Raw genomic sequence first — 24,020 nt, 5'->3', positions numbered from 1 at the left:
AAGCAATAAAGTTAGTCATAACCTGGCGTACGAAGAAGTAAAACGCCTGAATTGTATGTTTTAATTAAATTTTTACTGTTGAATGGGTCATCTTGATGTTTAGAAGATTCACTCTTCATTCTTTCACTTTCTTTGATTCATTCATGAGTCGCGTTTTACTACTTATGTTTACTTTTCAGGGTTTTGTAAAACTCTATTTAAACCGTGTGATATTTTTGTTTTTACTTTAGCGAATTATTTGAGCCGATCTTCCAACCAAAGCTTTTATTTGTAATGAATAGAATAAGAAAAGGACATCAAAAATAAGGAGCTCTGCGATAGTCTTATCAGCCTGTATCCGTTTATCGACTAGTCGAGTCTAACCTTCACACCGGAAGTAAGTTAGTGACCAGTAAGGCAAGATGGTGTCCACCAGGAGAGGAGTACGCGTGTACTCCCCATCTAAAACAACCACTGACATGTCATCTGATGTCCAGGTTCGTATTAAAAACGTGTTTTCATTAAACGTGTTAATGATAATCATTTGAAGGTTAAATCCGAGTTGAGTGGAGCACGTGACGTGTCTATTATCCGGCGCGTGAAGAAGCTGCTCAAACTTCACGTGGCTCCTCACAGTTTGTGCACAATTCATTGCCGTGATAAGTTACCTGAAGTGAGTCTAACATCTCTTTCCCATGAGATGTTTTACCTTACAGATAACATGCATCAATATGTCCCAACTCAGGCCGATAGAGTTTAATAAACAAAAAACAAAAAACAATCTGTTAAAGCTCTCAGTTTAGTGTCAGATTATGATTCTCTTTCTAATATTGTATAATTTATGGTATCAGCTGCTGTGGAAAACAATGACTTCATCTGAGTAGCCTAAGTCTAATGTAGTGTTGTGTTCTGCCACACAGCTCGATCATACTCACTGGTATTCAAAACAGCAGTCACAGCTTTCCACTGGGTCACATTTGACTAAATTTGTTTGCACCTTATTGTAAAGAAATCCAATATTCATTAAAGGAAAAACTCATCAACAAAAAAAACATTTTACTCCAGTTTGAGTCAAGTTTGGGAAAATTGTTGTCTTACTTTGATTAATCAATTTTTTTTTGTGTGTAAAGACGGAAGCTATGTGTTTGTAATCCTTTTTTAAGTCATTAATGTCACCTTTTAAAATGACTGCCGCTAAGAGACGATCAGAGAATCTTCAGATTAAGAAATTCTTTATTGTTTTTATGGATTTGTTGACGGTGAGAGGCAAACAAACCCCAGAATGGCGCTGGCCTTATCCTTTGAGATAAACCAAGCTGTAGAGTTACTTAACACTTTTTCTCATTTCTGCCTCATAGGCCACTCCTAGTAGAAGAACCAGAAGTACTGCAAAACAAGAAGAAAGCCCTACCCACAATGCCCTGGTGGAAACCAGCAGCCATCTTGAAAAATATGAGGGTGAACCCCAGACGTCTCCACCTACGTCCTCGATGAAAAGATGCTCCAGAGCGTCCAGACTCCACAGTCCAGATCAGCCGTGCACACCCGTCGGTTCTGTCCACGAAGCAGACCAGTCGGAGATGGAGTCCTGCTGCTCTCCTGTGTCCGATTCCGAACCGCCAGTGACTCGCACGAGACAAAGGAAGAGGGCGCCGCGTGCAGTGAGTCAAGAGGACGAGGATATATCTGAGGTGGAGTCGTGTTCTTCAGTAGTGTCTGCGTTAAAAGCTGGACAAAGCGTCCGCCGCAGCACGAGGAGGAAACCGACAAGGACCGACCCAGATCAGGTGAAAGTGGGAGATGTTAAGGTCGACGTGGTTCCGGAGTCAGAGTCCGGCAGCTTTGTGGTGTCTGAATCCCAGAAAATCACCAGAAGTCTGAGAAAAACTCGCTCCAGGTCATCTGCTAAACAAACAGAAGACTCGGAGCTCTCAGACGCAGAGAGCTGCACGTCCAACGTCTCAGAAGTCTCTAAATCCTCGACCCGTAGATCAAGAAGGCAGATTGGTTGCATCCCCATTCACCTCGATGAAGCCTCGGGAAGTTCTCCCTCCCCAGTGCTGAGAACTCTGAGGACTCGGGTAGCCAGAAGTAAAGCCTCTGATGTAAGCGAGCCCCCCTCTTGTGACTCAGAGGGGTTTGAGTCCGGGTCTTCTCACGGTATGGTGACTCGTAGACGGGGAAAACCTGGGCCGAAAATTGTCGACTCCGACTCTGAGCCGTCAGACGTGTACGCTCCGCTGGGCAGCCCGTGCTCCACGCGCAGCAGAGGAACCCCCTGCAGCAGCCGCACCGGCTCAGGTAGCAGCAGTAGAGGTGCTCTGTCCTCCAGGCACACGATCAAGGATCTCAGTATCGTTCTAGAAAAAGCAGCTGAGCCAGCCGAGGCGGACACGTCATTCAGCGGGTCGATGTTAGAAAGCACAGTGATTGCCGTGGATGGAGACCAGACACTGTTGGAGGAGGATGAGGCCCAAACGCTGGAAGAGAAGGAAGCTGTGAATGCTGATCTGACGTCAGAGGAGGCAGATGTGGCTAGAGTGGAGGCAAAAGTAAAAGTAATTCCAGAAGAAGGCTCCCCGTTATCAGAAGAAGCTGTTTGTAAACCTGCAGTGACTATTGGACACCAGCAGGAGGAGCCATGTGCTGAAAGTAAGCACGAAGACAACTCGGAAATGGAAACGATGGAGCAAATAAAACCACCATCAGAGCAGTCAGAGCCTTCAGTTACAGTAACATCAGATGAGAGGACTCCTGAGATCACAGAGGAGACGGAAGACAAAGATAATGCAGCGGACGTGGACGACCAGTCATCACAGGCAGATGAGGCTGTTGACGTAGAAACTAGGCCCAGGGAGGAGGAGGAGGAGGAGAAAATGGAAGTCAGCACATTGAATAGAGATGATCAGCAGGTGGTTGACTCCTGTGAGGTTGACTTCATTCAGGTGACATCCAACGAGCAGCACAAGGTCACAGTGGACTCTGTTCCTGAAGAAAAACCAAACGATGTCACAGTCCAGAAAACAAAAGTAATCAGCCTGTTGGAGAGCAGCGAGGATGAAGATGAGTCTGCTGAAGAGGAGGAGGAGGAGGAGAGGGAGATTTCTGAAGTGGAGGATTTGGAGTGCAGGCCTGAGGAGAGAAGTGGACCTTCCAAAAGCTCTGACACTGCAGGTACCTCCGTTGAGGGACTGTTCATGATCGACACGCGGCCCGGAGAGGAGGCCGACGAACTCTACCTTAAAGGAAGGCCGACCGAGGGTGAGGAGGAGAAAGCCATGAAGGCAGAGGGAGCGAAGCAGGAGGAGCAAGACGAGGAGTTTGTGGATGAGGAGGGGGATGATGATGATGACGAAGATGCAATGATCCTCTTCTCAAGTAAAAATCAGCATATGTAAGTATGTGAGAGGTGGCAGCCTAACATTGGTCCGTTCACTGAGGAAAACACACTGAAGCCAAAGTGACATATCAGTCAGACGAAACATAGCACGCTTCATCTTTACAGATAAAGCATTATCTTTGTATAGTTCTTAAATATATTATTTAAAGTAAATTTGCAAGATGATGTTGAAAACAATGCTGTGGATGATTTAGAAATGACAGTTTTTCCAGCAGAATGCGCTGTCTGCAGTATATTGAGAAGGTGGCAGTCCACACTTGAAATGGTTGACGATGTATAATAGCGTCAACCTTTCATTAAGTTATTGTTTAAGAAGTATCCCCCCCTGAGTACCGCTGCATAAACAAATCTGTGCAAAATCCACTTACAAAAAGGTCTATCTTCATAGTAGTGTTAATTCTCACCATGCAGGGCAGTGTTTCCCCTAGGTGAACAGCTTTTGGGGGGGGGGGGGGGACACCGACACACACCGACACAAACATGTGAAGGAATCTTGGTGTTCATGTGTTACTTTTAATGACAGCTGTCCTTTTCTATCGGAAAGGTATCCTTAAATGACTTCTTTCCCTGATTTCTGACTCTATCCACTATCCTATCTCTACCCCCCTAATATAATGGTAGGGGAAACACTGCAGGGCCATACAAGCTGATTTTTTTTTCCCGCTCTAAAATTTGTATCAGTCTTCCCAAATCAGTTGAGCTCTTATACACACACATGCAGCTGTGCAGCTTAGCTTAACATAAGGACTAGAAATGAGGATACAGCGCTCCTGACTCTGTCCTAACATCCAGGTCCATGTTATATCTCAGGGACTTTCTTGAGGCTTCGCTGTTTATCTAGCGACTTCATGGGGATGGTAAGGGGCTTTCATAAAACAGTGGGGCACTGTAGTAGTTCTACAGGGGAAAATGCATTTTGGGGGGGGACTATGGCCAGCTGCATCTACTTACTGCACATTTGCTTCCTTCGTTTCATGCAGAAACACTGCACAGGTTAACTCAAACAGAGCGTCACTTTAGCAACATTTTGACTCACATGTGTGTTCCTAATAATGGCAGTGAAGGGTCTAGAGCAGAAATAAACAATGTAGCCATGCTGATTATTATACCTGTGTAGAGGTGAGAAACGAGACATGACTGCTCCTCCTGAGGATTTTTCTCTCTTGTCTATTTGTTTCAGAAAAAAAATGTCGAGCCGCATTGACCCCGGCATCAGAGTCAAGGATCTCGGGGGTTTATACATCAACTTTGATGGCAGCAAATCAAAACCCGTCTCCAATTCGCTGCAAAAACTGAAGGGAAAGAAGATGCAAGACGAGGTAAATAAGCGATAGATTTATCCCTTTTGTTCTGTGATGCAGAATGAATAATGAACTGAAATAGCCATGCAAGGACGAGTAAATCCAATAACACCTGAGATGATGTTCCTCGTTGTTTCTCTCCCGTTCTTTTTGACTTTGGCCTTTTATCTCTGAGAAGCTGTCTGTGATTGAGTTTCGTGCTTTGCAGTGTTGCAGTTCTTGTTTTGTTGATGTCCACAGGTGATGAAGAAGAGCGTGATTGGACCGGAATTTGAAAAGAAGGATGCCGTGCCTCCATATCGTGAATCTAAACAAGCCTTAAAGTTGAAACACAGAGTAAGTATGACAAAGTTATGCTCCGGGTTAATTGATTCTCTGTCATAACTTACTAAAGACTTATCACCTGGGTCACGATTTGTCATAAATAGTATCACAACACTTTTTGTTCCAGCTACCTTCAAAGCTTCTGCAATGTTATTTAATAATTGATATTTGTGTTTTTCCCAGGTTGAGAGGGAGAAATCAACAGGAGACAGTTGGTTTAACATGAAAGCCCCAGAGATCACTCCGGAGCTCAAAGGAGACCTTCAGGTCCTCAAGATGAGAGGCTCCATGGACCCAAAGAGGTTCTACAAGAAGAACGACAGAGACGGCTTTCCCAAATATTTTCAGGTCACTTAAAAATATGACTCAGCCCTTCTATAAAACTGTACAATAAGTTGATGACATAGATGTGGTCATGAGGATGAAGCAGTGAAAGGTTATGTAGTTTGGATTAATAAGAGAATTTTATTGTATCGACCTTCTGATATAGTCTGTAAAACTCATAGCATAATGCTTATAGATAATATCCAGGAAGCAAAGCTTTAAGTGTATATTTGTGTGTGTGTGTGTGTGTGTTTGTGATACAGGTTGGCACAGTAGTGGACAATCCAGTAGACTTTTATCATTCCCGGCTTCCAAAGAAGGCAAGGAAGAGGACCATGGTGGAGGAGCTGATGGCTGATGCTGACTTCAGGCAGTAAGTTAAAATGAAAACAGACAGAGGCTGTAAACAACTGTTGTTTGTTGTTTTTTTAAATCACATCTTTGACATGTATGGTTTCCATGACATGAAAAAATCCTGCTTCTCAATAACAGCACAGATAAAGCAGGTTCACAGCTTGTATTAGTACATTTTTCTGTGACTGTAAAGACAGGAAATGCTTCCAAACATTACTTTGCTGATGACACGATTATTATTTATCAGTAACCGGATTAAGGCGCACATCAGAGCCCTGTGACTCTGGCTGTTTAACTTTTAAAAAGTGTTGTTATCTGACAAAATGCTGACAGGAGAGAACTGTCCATCCACAAGGCTACAGGTTGTATATCAGCGCCTGCTTAATTCAGGATGAAGGCTTGCTGTGGATTAAATGTTTTTTAGGTTATCTGCCACCATTGCAGATATTTTTAATTACCAGTACTACTTTTTAAAATAATAGACAAAAATACTGAAGAGGCAGGAGAGGGAAAGACTTCACTTTTCAGAGCAACAGTAACAGTAAAAAACTTTTACTGTGGCAATAGAGCTAAAACTTCTAATCCGTTTACAGGATCATAATGGGTCAGGCAGTACTTTGTAACACAACAGGTAGTTTGTCTTACTCTACATTGTTGTCAATGTAGACTTCTATTCCACATGGATTACTGTGGAGGTGGATGTAAAAGAATTGCCAGAATGAGCTCTTGCACAGAAACAATCCTCTGGAAACAGATTTCTTATTCATTTAAAATTCAGAAACATGCGGCACAACTCAAAATTGTACAGTAAAATGTATATACTGTATTTAACAAAACCAACATATATATACATATATATATATATATATATATATATATATATACTCTATATTTGCTGATTACTGCAGAGCAAAGAAGAGCTGTTTGACATATTTGTCCAACTTTTCAAAAAAATGCGGATTGACCAAATATACTCTGTCGTTCTCTTCCAGCAAAAACAAAAAGAAGTACCAGGACATTGTGGCGGAGAAAGCAGCACGAGGAGCTGGCAGGAGGCACAAGAAGAATAAATTCCATAAGACAAAGTGAAGATTTGATGTGATGAACACTGACTCTGAGTGGCTTTTAATACATATCCTGATTAGATCAACTCCGCTTATTCAGCAGGAGGTTTATTGTTATCGGAGATTTAAGCTAACGTTTTATTTTGGGACTTTGAGATGACATCACAACTTTATAGAATCTAACCCTCTCAGGATCCTCTCCAAAGATCATTTTAGTTTGTCTCTATGTAAAGAAGCAGACTGTTGTAACTTTGTACTGTTGCCAGAAACATCTGAACAATGTAACTTTATAACTCAAAACCAACCTGGATTTTTAATCAAATGCACCTGTGCTTTACAACATGTTGATCATAGTCAATTATCATAGTCATTCTACAAACAAACTCATCATATAAACATTAAAATATGTTCTTTTGACTTGAACTGATGTTTGTCAATGATATCCTTTGATGAACTCATCACATTTTGAAAGTATGGCTCAAACTGTCCTGTGGGATAAAGAATCCACGATGTTGTCGTTTATAACCAAAACTGAAAAATGTGCCCGATCACAATTATACATTGAAAATGCATCACTTCTCTTCATATTACAATTAAAGGCAACCACAGTTTGAAGGATATTTATAATATAATACTGTCTTTAAAATAGAATACATTTTCAAATGAGTGAATACATGAGTTAACAAAGTGACAACATGCTATCTAACATGAACTGCTCACTGGGTTAGGAATAGTTCAATGAAGATTTAAAGTAGTCAGTGAAATCAGACACTAAAACAACAATGTTAAATCTGATATATCGTTTGGGAAACAAAATGTACGCAGTCAGAGGATGAACACATGAGGCACATTTTAAATCGCTGTAAGAAAACAAACATTTCCAATGTAACCCTTTTGAGTGAGCAGCACAATCTGACTGGTTACGTAGGAAATGGGACATTTTTCCTCTAAGGATGGGAACATGGTCAATATAACTCAATGAGAAAAAATAATACAATGAAGTTTAACATGATTTGGTCCTGACTGCAGATTTACTTATATAATTCCCTGATCAGTAAAATAATCTCACTTTTCTTTTACATTTGGCATCCTTCAGAATAAAATGAAACCTTGAGTAGCAGTTATAAAAGTGCAAAACATCACTGCATTTTACTTTACAAACACTGATAAATATTTAACTGAGCTCCTGGTAGAAGAAATACTACCTGACATGAAGTTCATTACAAAGAGCAGATAACCTGCAATGAGCTCATACAACCTTCATACCGTCAACCGTCTGATTGATAATGTTCAAGACATTTCAGTGTAACACTGTGAATGATTATGTTAAGGCTCCATGCTTTGTGTCTTCTTCTCTTTGATTCAGTATTTCTTTTGTTCCTCCTCTCTTAAATCTCTTCAGTCGCTTCTAGCTGCTGGCTCCCATCGGTGGCTCTTGGCTACCTTCTTGTCTCTCTTTTGTGTTGTGAGAGATGAGCCCTTAACAGCTGCAGCTTACATCCACCATGTCGCCTCCTCACACACACACACACACACACACACACACTCACACACACATAATGTAGCTTCTTTGTACCCGAGCCAATTTCACACAAGGCTTTAGAGAAATTAAAACGTCTCTGTTTGGTTTTCACCAACAGGGCGTTTTAGAAAAAAAACAGCCCAGCTGACGGGTGGGAGGGAAGCAGCGCTTCTTTGCTTTTGAGCATAACCCCAACAAATTCTCTGCCTTTTCAAAGAGTAACTACAACGACAAGCACAGCTCAGCAGGTGCCTGGGATAGTTTGAGATTTAAATAAACATCGAAGGGAGATAAATGAAGATCCATGTGTGTGAGATGGTTTGGCTCACTGAATTTTTAAATCATGAGGTTAAGAGGGTTTGTGAATGTGTGTATGTGTATTAAATACCAGTACCTGTTTTTAAGTTTAAAGTAACAGCATTGTTAGAATGAATGGTTCAACAGTAAAACATCTTTGTATTGGCAACTCAGTTGTTTGTCTGGTCACCATGTCGGCAGATCAGTAAAGGTCAAAGGTCAAAAATCACTTGGTGGTCCCTGGTAGTTTTGTGTGTCTGTAAGATCCTTTGGACACGGCTGTGGATTTCCCAGTAGGATGGACTGAGCTGGCTGGTCGGGAGCCTAAAAAAGAAAAAGGGACATTAAGAACTTACTTAACATGTGCTGACACAAAGCCTTATTTATTAGAAAAAAAACTTACTGTGACCATATAAGGGTTATAATTCAAAATATTTGCTTCATCAATTAATCCAGTAATTTCCAACCTGATGACTGGAACCCCCGAAAGTCAACTAAAGATTAAAATCTTTGGTTGAATTTGCAACAGATTGAGAATTTGGCAGAAATTTGGTTTAAGGACAAAAAATATAATCTATAAATACAATGACCCATCAACACTCCAGGAAACAACATAATAAGTTACAATGATAGAAAACACAGAAAACACAGTGCATCAATCTGGCACAAGAGAATGTTCTGACTTTTAAAAATGACATAAATTGATCTATTAAACCGCTCTGAATCATGACTTCCTCAATGCATGTGTTTCATACAGATGTTCTGACACAGATTCCTTTTGTCCACTAGTCTGTGCTGTAACATCACACAAGATGTGGATGTGAATACAAAGCTGAAACTATCATAACATTTGCCTGACACAAACTTTCAGTGCACTGTTAAACAGACTTGTGAAATCTTTTCAAACACATCAAAGTGTTTCCTCCATCGACATGTTAGTGTTGGTTCTTTTACATTCTGTCTTTTATTGGAAAAAACACAAGGATATCATATCACGAGTAGCAGAACCAGATGTGCATTTCAATAGGACACTTAAATGTGCTTCATCCATAGAGTACAGTGTCTGTAACTTGTCCACAGAAAGTTATGAAATGAATGTGCTCTGACAGACAGACAGAAGTGAACAGTAATAAACGCCCATACTGCTTCTCATCCTCGTCTATTTGTTCGGATTTGCGGGGTGATGACCGTCTGTCTGACTGGCTGCTGTCTTGGCCGGGCTCACAGTGTGGGAATGGAAGCTTTTCATCTGTAATCTGATAAACTTGCTACCTGCTTCAAAAAGTCATCAAGGACAAATCATCCAGAGACATGAATAGACTGAGACTTCAGGGCTTAGGGAGCAAACGCTGCCACTGACATCTGTCATTTTCTTTATAGATCAAAGATTCGTGGTAAGACGTGCCCCTCTGCCTGCCGCAGGGAATCTACAAAGAGTTGCTCTAATCTCCCGCCCTGCAACTCCTGCCGCGTTTTCAATTGAGAGAAAAGTATCATTCATTTCCTACAATTTACTTTGCAGTTTAAGATTGTCTATTGATTTTAATGTTTACTTATGGACTGAGCTGTGGGGGGAAGGGGAAAGGAGAGCGGAGACAAACAAACAAACAAAACAGAACATCTGTCCCCTCGGTGTGTTTAACTCACAGCTGCCATGATCGATGACAAGGTCTCTCTGAATGTATTAAAGCGTGCATCGGGTCAAATGCATCAGACTCGAGCTGAAACACAAATCAATACCATTTTCCTCGTTGTTTTCCCTGCTCTCTGCCTCCCCTCTCCATAATGAACAAACATGACAAGACATCAGCTTCCATAATTTAAGGGGTGGAGGAGAATTCATCCTGCCTGTCAAGAGTGATCAAAATTAAAGATTAGGCGAGACACACTCGTACATGTAGCAGCGGCAGTGTATGACTAACGTCTCTTGGGACTGCCACATATTTGCCGTATTCTGTAATTGGAAACTCATACAGGTGCCTGTGGTACTTTTAAGATCTTTTGAACAAACACCAATGAAGTACACAGATGGATCAGAAGAATTTCAGGACAAACACAGTGAGAAAAAGGCATAGATGCTTTTCTCCTGTTTTTATATTGGCCAGAAAAAAACACTCAGGTCTTTGAGGAGACCCTTGGAGCATTTCACTGATTTCCATCTGAATATACAATTTTCTACAATGGAACGTTTTAAACAACCATGCAAATTACCACTGGCCCTTAATTTTCACCAATCTTTGATAAAACACCATCAACTGCAGAAAGTATTTTTCATATTTACAAGTGTTTTTGATTTTACCACAAATATTTAGAGTTAAAGATCACATACTATCCTCCTTTTCAACAAGTTTAAATAAGTCTCAGAGATGCCCAAAACATGTCTGTGAAGTTTCTTGCTCAAAATCTACTCTGATCCTCAATTTGATGATGCCTAAAACCCCCTCTATAGCCGTTTTCACACATGCACTCCGGCTAATATCTAGATAATTACAGGAGGACTGCTCTGGAGATTCTCCCGACCTAGCGGTTCACATATGCTCCTCACAGCGGGGGACTATCCCTGTCAGAGGGGAGGGGGGTCAGGGGATTACCCGATGTAAGACGTGACGTAAATAAACAACGCGGAAGTAGTAAATCTCCGGTGTATATGCTGCCGGGTTCAGACATCAGCTCACTTGGACTTTCTGTGGAAAAAATACTAGTGGTCTGGCCGGAGAAACTCCGGGTAAAGTCCGCGTGAAAAATGCGGCTGTTTGCGTTCACATATAGCCTAAAGTCCTTCCGGGTAGCCAAATCTCTGGAGTTAATTCTATTTGTGATGTCACAAAGGGAAGATCTCCTGACGGCTTGTTTGAGAACATATTTTCTGAAAAGTTGAGCAGGCAAAAGACATAGAGGATGGATTTTTCCCACAATTAGGGGGTTTATAGACAACACATATTAGTGTTGGAAAAACATGGTGAAGTGTATTTTGCATAATGTTTGACCTTTAAAAAAAATTATTTTCAAGGTACGGTTGCATTATCTACAGATTTTTACCTTTCCCTGAGGGAGTGGCTGAGATTCACGGGACTTCTGGGCTCTGATGTGGTCAGGGTTGACTTAGATAAGGCAGCACCTCGCACTTTTGGGCTTTCAGTCTGGGCTTCAAGTCTAAACTGTGTCTCTGGAGACGAGTGGACCCTGACGGAACCTGAACTCACCTGCAAGAGGTCACAAGGAAACAGAAATAAAGTTATTTTAAAGTTATAACCACTAATCTCACGCAATTTGGTACGTCTTCGAGCTTTGCAAAACCAATTGAAATAAAATAACATTAAAAATGTCACTGTCAATACTAATTTATATGGTTCAGCTTTGTATAGTTGTCAACAATACTTAGGAAAATTGGGACAACTGGGCAGAGTGTGAAAATTAGCTCTCATGAAATGGTTAATTAGAATGTATGTTTGTGTGAGTTTAGAGTTTTAAATATGTGTCTTTGACTTTGTTTATGTAGTGACACAGTGGCCATGACTAGAGAGAAACCTATGTAATACGTGAACAGTCCATTCTGCCAAACAGCTCTGGATAAAATGCTATGATCAGACTTACTCTGTTTGTTTTTGGTCTGTAACTCCCCAGGAGAGAAGAATCTACAACAACAAAGACAAGCAGGATGTTTTATAAAAGCTAAAAACTCAAATGTCAAACGACATAACATCGACCAGACATAGACACTATTCATTTAACACACAGATGTACAGAGATTACATTTTTGTGTCTATACTAAAGGTTGCTTCCGGTTTTTGTTCAATATCACAAAAAGAAAAAAGCAGCAATGTTATCAGCCTTTGCTGATACCCTAAAATACATCAATGAGCTAAAATACGACAACATTTCTTCAGCACAGGAGTACAGGTAGAGCACAGCTTCAGGTGTGTATCAGTATGTTTGACTTTTTGAATGTGTTAAGGCCTACCTGTGTGATCAGATATTAAGCTGACAGACTGTCGATTCATGCTACCGCTCTGAGGAGAGGAAGGAGGAGTTCCCATCCATGAGGCACTGCTGCAGCGAGGCACCTGGTATAAAACACAGCAGAAAAAACTATCTGCTGTCAAAACATTACAATGTTGTAAATATTTCGCCGCACAAAAAAAAATGACTTCACTGTGACATTTTTGTGAAGGAAAAACACATTTTGTCTGAGGCTTCCTCAGGTTCGCCCAGCTTAATCTCATGGGCATTAACAGGTGTGTTTAATACATATGGTCACGTGACTGATCATCACAATATAGATTATTCAGTGTCATAACCTCAAACAAAAACTATAGCGTGTATCAAATACCGGTATGTGTTTTTAACACACATGTGTGATTATGCTGGGCCAACCTGTGGAAGAGGTCAAAATGCTCCAGCAACACTTGTAGTATGAAGATCAACTTTATTAACAAGTTAGACCGACACGTTTCGGCTTGTGGCCTTCATCGAACCTGTGGAAGCTACAGGCGAAACGTGTTGTTCCCTCACAAGAAAGTCACAGTAAAGTTGTCTTCAGTATTCAGCAGATTATTTATTCATTGCCTAATTGTATATTCCTTGAACCAATCCAGAGTATGTAGGTTAGCTGTGCATGGGAAACCCTGTTGGTCCTTTATAACAATGTTGTAGTTTGAAAGAGTTCATCTACATAGTAAACATATGCACAGTGAGGTGGATTTTGCACTCAAGCCTTTAGAGAGGTGAATTATTTTCCTCACATTATAACAGTATCTTGATACTGACACATCCATCAATCACAGTCTGCCAATGACATAGTCGAAATGCCATGACAAAAACAGACTAATGTTTTGTCTGCTATATTGTGGCAATGTGGTAAAGCTGCTGAAAAAAGAAAATTCTCAAAGAACCTAGTTTGGGTTTGTGCATGGATGAGCCTCGCTCCTCACAAACAAGGGAGGGAGTTAAGGCTCTGAAACACACACTGATAATGCATTCACGATGGGGCTAAGCTACTTCATTAGGTATCTATTTGTTAATTGCAGCTTGACTCTCAATTACTAGGGTTAATTGTCGACAGAAGATTCCCCTGGGAAAACCAGCGAGGGGAAAACATGCTCCTCTCTCTAATAAAACGCCTGTTGTATTCCAGTAAATTCCATTCATGTGTGTGACAAAAACAAACAAGTGGGGAACCTAATCATTTCTTTTAATAACTACATGCTGGTGGATTCTGATATTCATACCTCAGGATTAGATTGGATATAAATGAAGAAGCAGAAATACATTTGGGAGCAGAGCGAGGGAGGGGCTCAGATCCAGAGGCTGTGCTGTTCTTGTCCATCAAGTGTTTATTCCCTAAGGCTGTGTGATCAGAAAATCACTCCCTTTTATACGCTAATCTCTTATATCAATGATACAGCCGTAATTAAAGTGTTAACAAATAACTGTGTACCAGCCTAAATCCAGCATGTGTGCTATTAAAGCACACTCAGGCCCCTAAAAGAGGATAATAGGCCGTATTACACGCACACATCGTGAAACATTTTCATGACGTCAAAATCCATTAACGGCTCAGGTAAAGAGATTAACACCACGCTCTTATTATAACCCTCCACTTAATCTGCCTGCTAGATGATGTTAAAATTTGGGAAGCTCCCACTGAGGATTGAACTACATCTATTCAGGATCCCATTAATTTTGTAACCCCTGTCCACTGAACACGTGTTTTATCAGCATTAAACAAACCATCACAGCACTCTTTTTTTGGTCATCTGCCTTCAGTTTGGAGGAAAAAAGTATAATAAGTGGCGTAACAAACCAAGAAAGGCTGCTGGCTTTCGGTCTCCTTCCTGAAGTGGTGAGGCCCCAGCTGGAGATGGCTGAGCCTCTGCCGGGCGTCCTCTGAAAGCTGGCACATCTTGCGGTGGGTGTAAGGGGATAACGCTCGTGTCCTTGAGGAAACTGTCGGCAGCTGGTAGCCAGAGTCCACAGAAACTCTGGGAGAAGCCTGTTTTCTCTCCTTCTTCTTATTCTGGGGATTGCAGCTGGTTGATTTTGAAGAAGGGGCGCGTCTGGATGTTGAGAGAGCTGCAGAGTTTGGACTTCTAGCATCAACATTTAGCTCTTCCTTCCCACACTTTGAAGTGACACAGGTTGCGTCATCTATCTTGGAAAAATGCACCCTCAATGGAGAAGACTTCTTTACTGCACCCTCTTTTGACGAGGTTAAAGATGACCTCAATGGAGAAAAGCACACCTAGAGTGCAGGAATAGAATATAAGAGAAAGAAAGAATTAATTGATATGTTGCTCTAACATGTTAAGCAACTCTCACCAGTCCCCGTTTTAAGTTGACACATAACATTTGTCTCAGCAGTTTAGATTTCTCCACAGACTGAAATGTTTTTCCTTAACACAAGCGTCAGCTGTTTTAGCCATTAAGGCAGCTGCTCTCACTCTCGACAAAGACGTTGCTCTCCGTGGACTTAACCATTAGCTAAATCATTCAGCTTAAGTGTTACAACAACAGCAGCTCTCTCAGTCAGCACTGCCATGGAGACCACCACTGCAGAATTACTTCAATAACTCTAATGGCCACTAACATCGTGCTCAGATGCAATAACCCCCTTCCTGCAGGTAATGCCAACCGGGGATAAATACGTTAAGATAAAATGTTAATTGCATTTGATGGCCGTCTCCAGTCTAATATGATAAAGAGGCATTACCTGGCTGTAAAACAAAGATAATCTAAATGCTAATAAGGGAGATCACACAACATTTAAACTATTTTTAAAAGAAACTAAGTGATGACTAAATCCTCATCTTGGCTGCCATTTGCGGATGGTCTCATTTAATGGAATTAAGTAAAGTATGTTCTCCCACCCACACATCTACCACCATCTCTGACTTCTCTCAGCTCTTCTGTCTGTTCGTCTCTGGACGACGACTGAGAGTCGGTCTGTTTTCCTGTCGCCAACAGAGCTGTGAAGGCCTTTTGATTTGATCAGCTGCTATTGCCATTATTAGTGTGCTGTTAAAGACACTGGTCAGCGCAGCTTGGGATGCTGATTAACAATAACTAGACTAAGAGTGTACACACATTGTACGGACCCATTTACAACATTTTGTCTGAATCAGCTTCTGAGGGGTGAATTGGTGAATTAGTCTGGACACGTGCTCCTGGCAAAGCAAGTAAACATCTAAAGCACTTTCCATTTGGATACAACAATTAATCTATTCTAAGTTACACTACTTATTTCAAGTCTTTGATGTCAAGATTCAATTAATCAATATAAAACAAAGATAATATAATGCTGGCAGCTGTGATTCACAGTTTTTTTTCAAGTTAAATGATAAAAACAACATCCATTATGCAGTCATGGTCAAAATCAAAGAGCAACTGCTGCCATGGTTTCAAACAACTTTTGGATTCAAAACTTTATTAAAATGTGAATGAAGAAAACTATCAAGAGATGGGAGCATCATACTCTGCAAAGGATTAGGACATTGTTCAAACCTAACTGTTTATTGGTCTCTTCATTTTCAGAGTTTTTTTTGTGGGAGTTGGTATCACTCTAAATCTCTATTACATCAGGACAGGGTTTGTCAGGTGGGTGGGCAGACAGTGAGCGAAAAGCGTATGCTGAGGAGCCATTAGGATAAAGAAAATTGAGAAATTCTACTGTCTGACAGCCACAGCAGTGCTCTGATCCAGACATCTCCCCGAGGGGCCAGGAGAACACTCTGACAATCTGCTTCCCTGTCAATGACATCCCATTTAAACAAATGGCTCAGCTTAGGTTACCACACCTGGGAAATGCATGGTATTGTTTTTGGCAAAACATGGCAACTGCTGTGTGATGGATCACATGTTACAAACAGGACCGGTTGTGAAAGATCTCTTCCTCACTGTTATTTCTTTCTTTTTTAATACTCCTCTTCTGTCCAGAATCAGAACATTATTCTACCCTTCCAGTATACACCTGCTGAAATCACCTTGATACACACACCTGACCTTGTTTGTCATGATACCTGAACTTTAAATGTAGATATGATACTAGTTAATATCAAATTACACTGATACCTGTTTTGATACAACAACAAAACAACAACAACAACAACAAAAATAGAAATCCTAGACACTCAATAATGAGATATTTATTGTTTTCAATTACCCCAAATTACAACACAACTCCTGCAAACCGTCTAAATTGCACAATGTTGAGAAAGTATTTGTACAATTCAGAAAAGGCTCCATCTCTTTTGACTGCGGATGTTTTGGTTGAAGTGAGATTGAATATCTGTAGTTTGTTTCGAGTGCCAGTATTTTTTTAGATTATCATTCATTTAAAAAAAAAACAGATTTTTTAGTTTTAAAACATGTGGAATCAAAAAGTATTGCATCGTAGAACATTTTGACAATCTTACACCTCACATGAATCAAGCCCGGATTATGTAGGTGTAGGTTCAATGTATCCGTTATCTATTACTTTGCAGTATATTATTGACTAAGAGTTTGAATTACAAATGAAAATTAACACCACAATCTCTTTGGGACTAAGGTCATTTAGACATTTTGCATTTTGTCTGATAGTGCACAACAAAGAAAACGCAGAAAATCCTCACAGCTCAGGAGCTAGACCCGGACGTTTTGGGCGCTTTTGATGAAAGCTTGAGTAAAAAAATATTGTCAAAACAGACAAATATTTGAGGGCATTTACTTTACTCTAAATTGAAAATTACAAGACAGGATGGGTACATGTCACGGAACAAAACTTGAGAGTGTCCACACAAGTGAAAAACAGACAGACAAAGAAAAAGAGTTAAAACCTACGAGGACACAGTGTCAGAGATACAGGCGACCCTCATCTGGGATAGTCATTGTAAAAAAAAGAAAGGCAGAGTGACTGGTTCAGGGCAAAAAATAGTGTAAAAACTCCCAGCTAGTTAGAGATGTGAGAAGAGCCCCATTATCAGCATCACTGATCTGCTTTCCTGTAATTACATTCACAAGGAGAGGAGAGATACCCTTGAAACACTGCCAGTATGGATAGATAGATGCAGTAGCCATGGCAACTATAGAATGTGGGTATATATGGTGGAAACAGACAAATCTGATGGTGAGCGATACCACTCATTAGAACCCTCTAGAGATTAACTATTCCCTTTTGTGGTCAACACTAACAGAGTATGCATCTGTATTATTGTGTTAAAATGGTAGAAATTCTTAAGGCAGATAAATGCAATGTTTACTTAACTTATGATTGACTGAGGTGTTATGATAGACTATTGACAGATAAAAGCATGTGTAAAGAAAATGACCCTAATGACATAAGACATAAAGTAGTTTGAAAAAGGAAGGCAGAAAACTGTAAATAGTTAGTGTTTGGTGTTGGTGGTAATGCATAGATGTATGAAATGTAAAAAGAAGGACACACTTACAGGTGAGGCAGGACAGTTGTCTCTCCCATTACTCTCCTCGATGACTGATGTGGTGGTAAACTCCACTCTGGGGGCGATTCTCTAGAGGAAGAGTGACAATGGGACCAAACACAACACCTTTAACAGGGAGATGAAGAAAAAGGGACAGATAACAGCACTGCTTGAGACACCAATTTACAACCACAAATCTTCAATCTACGCCTGGCTTGAGGAAAACTAATTGCAAAAAAGAATAAGGCTCCAGTGATGTTTAAATAATATGGCATTTGGAGAGAGACATCTAAATTGCTATGTAGGCCTCAAACACAAACACAAAAAAAACAACGGTGAGGGGGACTGCTGTTTAAAGACATTTCAATATGCCAGTTAGTGCCCTTGAGGAGAAGGGGAGGATAGAAAGCCACTGGGAGATGAAGGAATGAAAGGAAGAGGAGAAAGAGGTAGAGAAAGAAAGTGATAATATAAGAAGAGGAGTAAGACCAATGTTGAAAAAGGTTCTCTATTCAGTTTGCATTGCAAATGCTGTTGACAGCTCTTTCAGTAAAAATGCGACTTTTTTCTGAACACATCACTTCATTTTAGTCGTAGAAAAGCCAGTGTTTTTAAACTGGTTTGTTTTGGTAGTGTACCTGCCTGTCATGTGCACAGACAGTTGAGCCACAGTGACTACAAGGAGACTCACTTTGAGGAAGCAACAATCTTCTATCTCCAGTCTAAGAGTGACACGTGTAATATTGGTGCCAATCAAGCTGGATCACATGTGAGCAGAGTGCGGGGTCACTGTGACGTGAACATTTTAAAATCATCTGCTAACATCCCTCCTTTAACAAATCCTTCAGTGTGGAGTACCTTAGGCATATTTGCAAGCAGGAAAATATAAACACCTAGACGTATCTCTATAAAAAAACTGCTGTTTAAAAAAACGTTTGTTAGGCTGTTGTATCTTTATGCTTTTGCTGAAAAAGGCGTAAAAATATAAAACTCTATTTGACATTAATTTTGTTTACTACGTATGGCTGTCCATGCAATGTTACTGTCAGCATCAGATGTGGCACTGAATTCTTCAAGTCTCTGATTTGAGTGGTTTACCAAGAGCTGAATGTCTAGCAGTAAAGTCTAGTCTTCATTTCAGCTATGGTTTATAAAAATGATTTAGAATTGCTTGATATCAAAGATTGCACACAATTCATGAAGAATACCATACAGTAACTAAAGTGTAAGGATGTGTATAGAGTGTACAATGAGGCAGATACAGGATACATGTGTTTCTTTGATTTGCTATTTCTTCTCTGAGGAAACATGTGAAGTGACTTTAACTCTGTACGTTTGAGTCAGTCACTTGATAAATATGTCTTACCGATTACACTTAGTGAGTAACTTTATGACTCATAAGCTTACTTAAATATGACATTCTTAGAAATCGGCTGAATATAGGCTCACATTGGGTTAGGATCTGAAACTAAATTCCACATTGGTACCTAGTAAGTAAGTAAAACTTCTCAACAAAAAAAACTTGGTTGTTTTCTCACCAGGTCACGAGGACTAAAACCCCTTTTTATTGAAAACAAAACTACGTAATTGCAATTAAAATTGATAAGCTAAACAGGTGTGGGATTGATCATTTCAGTGATACCTAACCATAGGTGCTGATTCTGGATACAGGATTAAGAAATACAATAAAGGATAAATGAAAAATAGCCTACAGGGAACGAGGAGGATCTCTTCATCAGTATATCTCTCTCTGCAGCTCCTTCTCTGGAGCTCAGTGCAGATTCAGGGTACAAGAAATCTCTTGTGCTCTCCTCCATTGTAGCAAGGATTTCACCCTCTTAAAAACAGACAAGACAAAACAGCAAACAAACATATGCAAAATCCTAGTTAGATGTCATGTTTTTGCAGCGTAATAACTAGATTAAGTGAAGACTTAAAATGACCACGAGGCATCATCAGAAAGCATACCTGGAGGCACCAACTGAATCAGCTCAAAAGATGTTGTGTCAGCTAAGAGGAAGGAAAGCACAAATAGATTGTGAGCTAATGATCAGTATCACGGCTAATAGACTAGAAGCTTGAATAGTAGAGGATTTAGGACTAAAAGATGAAGAAGCAAATCCCAGACGGCTGTTTACCTTCCAGGAGGTCAGCAACATCAGCAGGGTCAACCACGCCAGGGAAAGTCTAGTTCAACAGAGTACAGACAAAAGCCAATCAATACTTATAACAAGACCAGCCAGACAGCATGTATCTAGCTCTGCCATTCTCTCAAGGGAAAAGAAGGCCTTTTTTTATGGAGTTGAGGCAGTAATGTTAAAATTGAAGGTTTGCTAGATTGAAAACTTAAGCTTTAAAATAAGTCAGTAAAAGCCGGCATTTCACCAAATTTGCAATAATTTAAATGGAACAAATAGAGAGAAAAGAGAGGTACAGGCCTACGACACTTTTGTAAACTAAGTATTGCATAGGTATTAGTAGGATTACAGTAGGCTTGATCTTTCGCTCAATCTGAAAGAAAAAAATTGCCATATTCATGTGATTATTCTGTCTGATGATGTAATGGAAGCAGTCTATTCATTTAATAGATACAGCCACTCTCACCTTGAAAAATACCATTTTGTGGTGAAAGATCAAAGGAAACACAGGTAGCAAACAGGGGGTCTTCCTGTACTGGCCCATGATACACACACTGAGGTAGAGATCCTTCTTTTTAGACAGGAGCACACCTGGACATGTAACCTGCATACAAACAATATTAATATGGTGACTGCTGTGGTGGCATCATGTCAGACTAGTGTCAACAATGTAAAAAAAAAACAATAGTCTTGACCATTATACATCAGGAGTCTGAACTACTCTATGGTCAGTCAGTGATTCACAGGAGAGGTATCAATATCAGTAGGGCATTTAACTTCAACCAAACAGGAAAACAGAGCAAATTATACTTAGGCCTGCACAAAAATTGTAAATTGTATTTGAAAAGAGACCAAAGGGATAGACCATGGATCCACTGAAGTGCACTGCAGGTCAATATAAGAAAATGAATTTGAAGGGCACACGTTAGTTCTGGTAGTTTGCTAACAGGATCTATAATTCATCACGATAGTTGCCACAAGTTGCAGCAGCTGACGTCGCCCCTGAGGAGGAAGCGTCAGGAAATGTTAAGGGAAGAGGAAGAGGATGTAAGCTAGGTAGCTATTTTTAATACGCTACATTACCAGGTCAGTGTGAGTGTTTTGTGGCAAAGGAGCAGCATTAGCACGCACTTACTCTATGAACGTCCAAGTATACGGTACATGACAGAGACTTCTGGCGCACTTTAGACGAGGAAACCTGACTCTTCTTCTTCACTGAAGCCATTCATCCAACTTTCGCAGTGCGTTGTCATAACAGCAACAGTCACAGAGCGGATGTGTTGTCATGTGACGGAGGAGTAGCCAATCAAAGCTCTCTCTGCACTCATCCTCAGATTTGAGCTGATAATCACAGTCAGAGCTGCTGTGTTCGCTTTTGTTCAAAATCTTTGTATAAAAGCCTCGAGATCTGCATTTGAGCATTAGCCAACAACAAAAATAGACACAAAGAAGACATAAAAACAGAGAAATCTATACATTCAAAAAAATACAATATAAATAAGTTTATAGGCTTTATCAGAGCTGTCATATGTTCCTCAGCCTCATATTGCTAAAAGAGAGAAGCAGTTATGAGTCGAAATGTAAATGTTTAATGATCAATCATCACCATATAAACACGCAATGCAGTCATAAATAAGTTAATGTAGGGGAAGCATGCTATTATTTACAACTGCTTAAATAATAAAGAGCTGCTGAATGAAGGCCTCAGATGCAAATTGTCTTTCCTTGGAATTCAATAGTCCAATTTTTACAGTCACACACATTTCATAGCTTATAGTCAAATAACCCAGGAGAAAACTTGTTCCGAAGTTAATCCTTCAAGTCCCAGTCGTCCCACTGTTACAAATCTGTGAAAATAAGTCTTTATAGCTGCAGAGATGTGGAGCTTTAAAGGCAATGAAGTGTGAAGGATCCTCCTGCTACAGTGCTCCGTGTTTTATACATGCTCAGTCTGGATCCATCTGTCCGTCTGTCTAGTGCCTGACACCCTGGCACTTCTCCATCTCTCTGTCTGCCGCGTCTCTTCCAACACCATCGTCCTTTCCGTTACTGTCATCTGTTTGGGACTTCACCTCAGAACTGGACACAATAACATGTTAATATGAATTACTGAGATAGTATGGACTAACAAAGGTTAATTTGCATTTAAGGACACCCATAAGTGAAAATGTTTTGGGGTTATTGATTTCCTTTTAAAATATATGAATATTCTCATGCTAAATTACCTTTGGATGTGAGTTGGCCTGTTGTCCCTGATGAGGTTGTTGAGTTTGTAGTAATCTAGGAAGGTGCGAGCCACATTTCTTCCCAGTTTCATGTCTGAGGAAAAGTTAAAGCTGAAAGTCTTTTGATGAGGCAAAATACGTTTGGTCAAAACATTCTTTAGATCAGTGGCTTTAATGTTGACAGGGACCTCTATGAAGAGTTTCATAGTCATCTCATTGCACTGTGAAGTGAACCTCAAAACTGCAAACTCTCATCCCACTCTGCAGGGTGTCTCCATTCAAAAGAGCATCGTAGCATTTTCAGCTCATTATTTTGGTTTTACAGGTCATAAGCTAACTGAACTGTTCGGTTTATTGTAACTGCTCCTTAAGGGCAGCTGTTTACATCCACAGCAACACCCCTCACCCCCAGTCCATGAAAAACACACTCTCTGCTGCACATTTAATACCTGTGGGGGACAAGCCACAACAAATGAGCAGTGTAAATCCTCAGGGTACAACAAGTTGCAATGTGATTTAAGTGAGGCTAAATCACATGCATTTCTCTCACATCAGCTAAATACATGATGCTGGTATGAATCACACAAACGCAATTACTCATAGGCCTACACCAAGACCTATTTAAATTCAAAGGTGAGTGCACATCATCTCCCGGCCCAATTGTCCCTCACTACATTAGGGACACTATCAATAACTTCTCTGCTTTTATAAAACAGCTGAGCGTCTATGAGTGCTGTTGCTATGCCTGCGATCATTAGGGTAGCAGAGCAAGTAATGATGACAATCAGGTTCAGATAATGAACAAGTGGAGAACCGAAGAATGCTACAATGTTCCCAATCACCAAGCGAGGATATAGTAAATACAGATAAATAAGAACAGTGTTTCTAAAGTAGAATTAAATCTCATCGAGTCACCGAGGCGAGTGCAGTGAAAAATCCCCCTATATCAGCTGCCAATCCATCTATAAAACCTGAAAGGCATACGCCTTCTTATTTCATCAGTCTACATCTTCACAGATTACACATACATATTGTTTGATAGATTCCAATTTAAAACAAACCCAAATACAGAGGTTTTTTTCTCTGTCTGGAGGCATTGATGTTTAGCTTCCTCCATTCTTTACCACACTGCAGAATGATGGAGCAACACATAGACATAATCTGTCACTTTCCCTTGTCATTACCTTGTTGATACTCAGATACGGTCTGTCATGTGCCGGGCTATCAATCTGTCACAACTGTGTGATTGAAACAACTGACATACCAACAAAGATTATCTATAAAGATTGAGATTCAGACATTTTCTATTTTTCTTTTCCTATTTCTCACAATGATCAAAGGAAGACCAGCTACATATATCCTGGTTGCTATAAAGGTTAAAAAAAAAAAAAATTGGTTGTCCAAAAGCTATTAACTTGTAAACCATCCATTCTTGGTTTGGATTGAGTGTTTGGGCGTACACTTTTGGTTTTGTTGTTTTCGATAGTTTAAGCAGCACACACACTGAAACTCACACAAACAAAGGGGTGCACCTGGTAAAGCCTGTGAATAAGCAAGCAAACCTGTCTGTAAAGAGTCTGTCACCTTGGCCTTCGAGGGAGTGTTTGTGCGTATGTTCATGAGTCTGAACAGGATTTCATTTATTACCCAGTAGGATGATGGCACCCCTCTCCACA

General features: G+C 40.3%; 4 protein-coding genes across 4 annotated transcripts in view; 2 read left to right on the top strand and 2 right to left on the bottom strand.

The window, feature by feature from the left end:
* Positions 1 to 24,020, top strand: part of hsh2d (hematopoietic SH2 domain containing) — a 148,704-nt gene that overhangs the window by 67,726 nt on the left and 56,958 nt on the right. The gene's annotated exons all lie outside the window — the stretch shown is intronic.
* dnttip2 (deoxynucleotidyltransferase, terminal, interacting protein 2) lies at positions 346 to 7,169 on the top strand. The gene is made up of 7 exons (XM_061033499.1): positions 346 to 476; positions 1,338 to 3,373; positions 4,560 to 4,698; positions 4,921 to 5,016; positions 5,188 to 5,352; positions 5,592 to 5,701; positions 6,675 to 7,169. The coding sequence occupies exons 1-7, from the start codon at positions 402 to 404 to the stop codon at positions 6,769 to 6,771; spliced, it is 2,718 nt and encodes a 905-aa protein (XP_060889482.1). The 5' UTR covers positions 346 to 401; the 3' UTR covers positions 6,772 to 7,169.
* Positions 7,171 to 21,455, bottom strand: spata6 (spermatogenesis associated 6). Its single transcript, XM_061034807.1, has 11 exons — positions 21,255 to 21,455; positions 20,586 to 20,723; positions 20,120 to 20,168; positions 19,950 to 19,991; positions 19,694 to 19,818; positions 17,991 to 18,071; positions 14,369 to 14,806; positions 12,527 to 12,629; positions 12,160 to 12,200; positions 11,605 to 11,768; positions 7,171 to 8,889 (listed from the first exon to the last, which is right to left on the bottom strand). The coding sequence occupies exons 1-11, from the start codon at positions 21,342 to 21,344 to the stop codon at positions 8,778 to 8,780; spliced, it is 1,383 nt and encodes a 460-aa protein (XP_060890790.1). The 5' UTR covers positions 21,345 to 21,455; the 3' UTR covers positions 7,171 to 8,777.
* Positions 21,641 to 24,020, bottom strand: part of agbl4 (AGBL carboxypeptidase 4) — a 259,679-nt gene continuing 257,299 nt past the window's right edge. The window contains exons 12-13 of the mRNA XM_061033500.1: positions 22,345 to 22,438; positions 21,641 to 22,198 (exon numbers count right to left, since the gene is read on the bottom strand). Of these exons, the coding sequence (XP_060889483.1) occupies positions 22,093 to 22,198; positions 22,345 to 22,438 (200 nt within the window). The 3' untranslated portion in view covers positions 21,641 to 22,092. The remainder of the gene's footprint in view (positions 22,199 to 22,344; positions 22,439 to 24,020) is intronic.

This window comes from Labrus mixtus, chromosome 3 (assembly GCF_963584025.1).
Source record: "Labrus mixtus chromosome 3, fLabMix1.1, whole genome shotgun sequence".
Taxonomy (NCBI): Eukaryota; Metazoa; Chordata; class Actinopteri; order Labriformes; family Labridae; genus Labrus; species Labrus mixtus.
Note: the sequence above shows the minus strand (reverse complement) of the source record. Positions and strands in the feature narration are given on the sequence as shown.

What these genes read in the sequence shown, in the direction of transcription:
- dnttip2 (XM_061033499.1), top strand. Translation starts at nt 402, where the DNA reads ATGGTGTCCACCAGGAGAGGAGTACGCGTGTACTCCCCATCTAAAACA. An exon ending in GCTTTCCCAAATATTTTCAG is followed by an intron (nt 5,353 to 5,591) that starts GTCACTTAAAAA and finishes TTTGTGATACAG; the next exon opens with GTTGGCACAGTAGTGGACAA. An exon ending in GCTGATGCTGACTTCAGGCA is followed by an intron (nt 5,702 to 6,674) that starts GTAAGTTAAAAT and finishes GTTCTCTTCCAG; the next exon opens with CAAAAACAAAAAGAAGTACC.
- spata6 (XM_061034807.1), bottom strand. Translation starts at nt 21,344, where the DNA reads ATGGCTTCAGTGAAGAAGAAGAGTCAGGTTTCCTCGTCTAAAGTGCGC. An exon ending in CTTAATATCTGATCACACAG is followed by an intron (nt 12,201 to 12,526) that starts GTAGGCCTTAAC and finishes TTGTTGTTGTAG; the next exon opens with ATTCTTCTCTCCTGGGGAGT. An exon ending in AGCCACTCCCTCAGGGAAAG is followed by an intron (nt 8,890 to 11,604) that starts GTAAAAATCTGT and finishes TTTCTTTTTTAG; the next exon opens with GCTCCCGACCAGCCAGCTCA.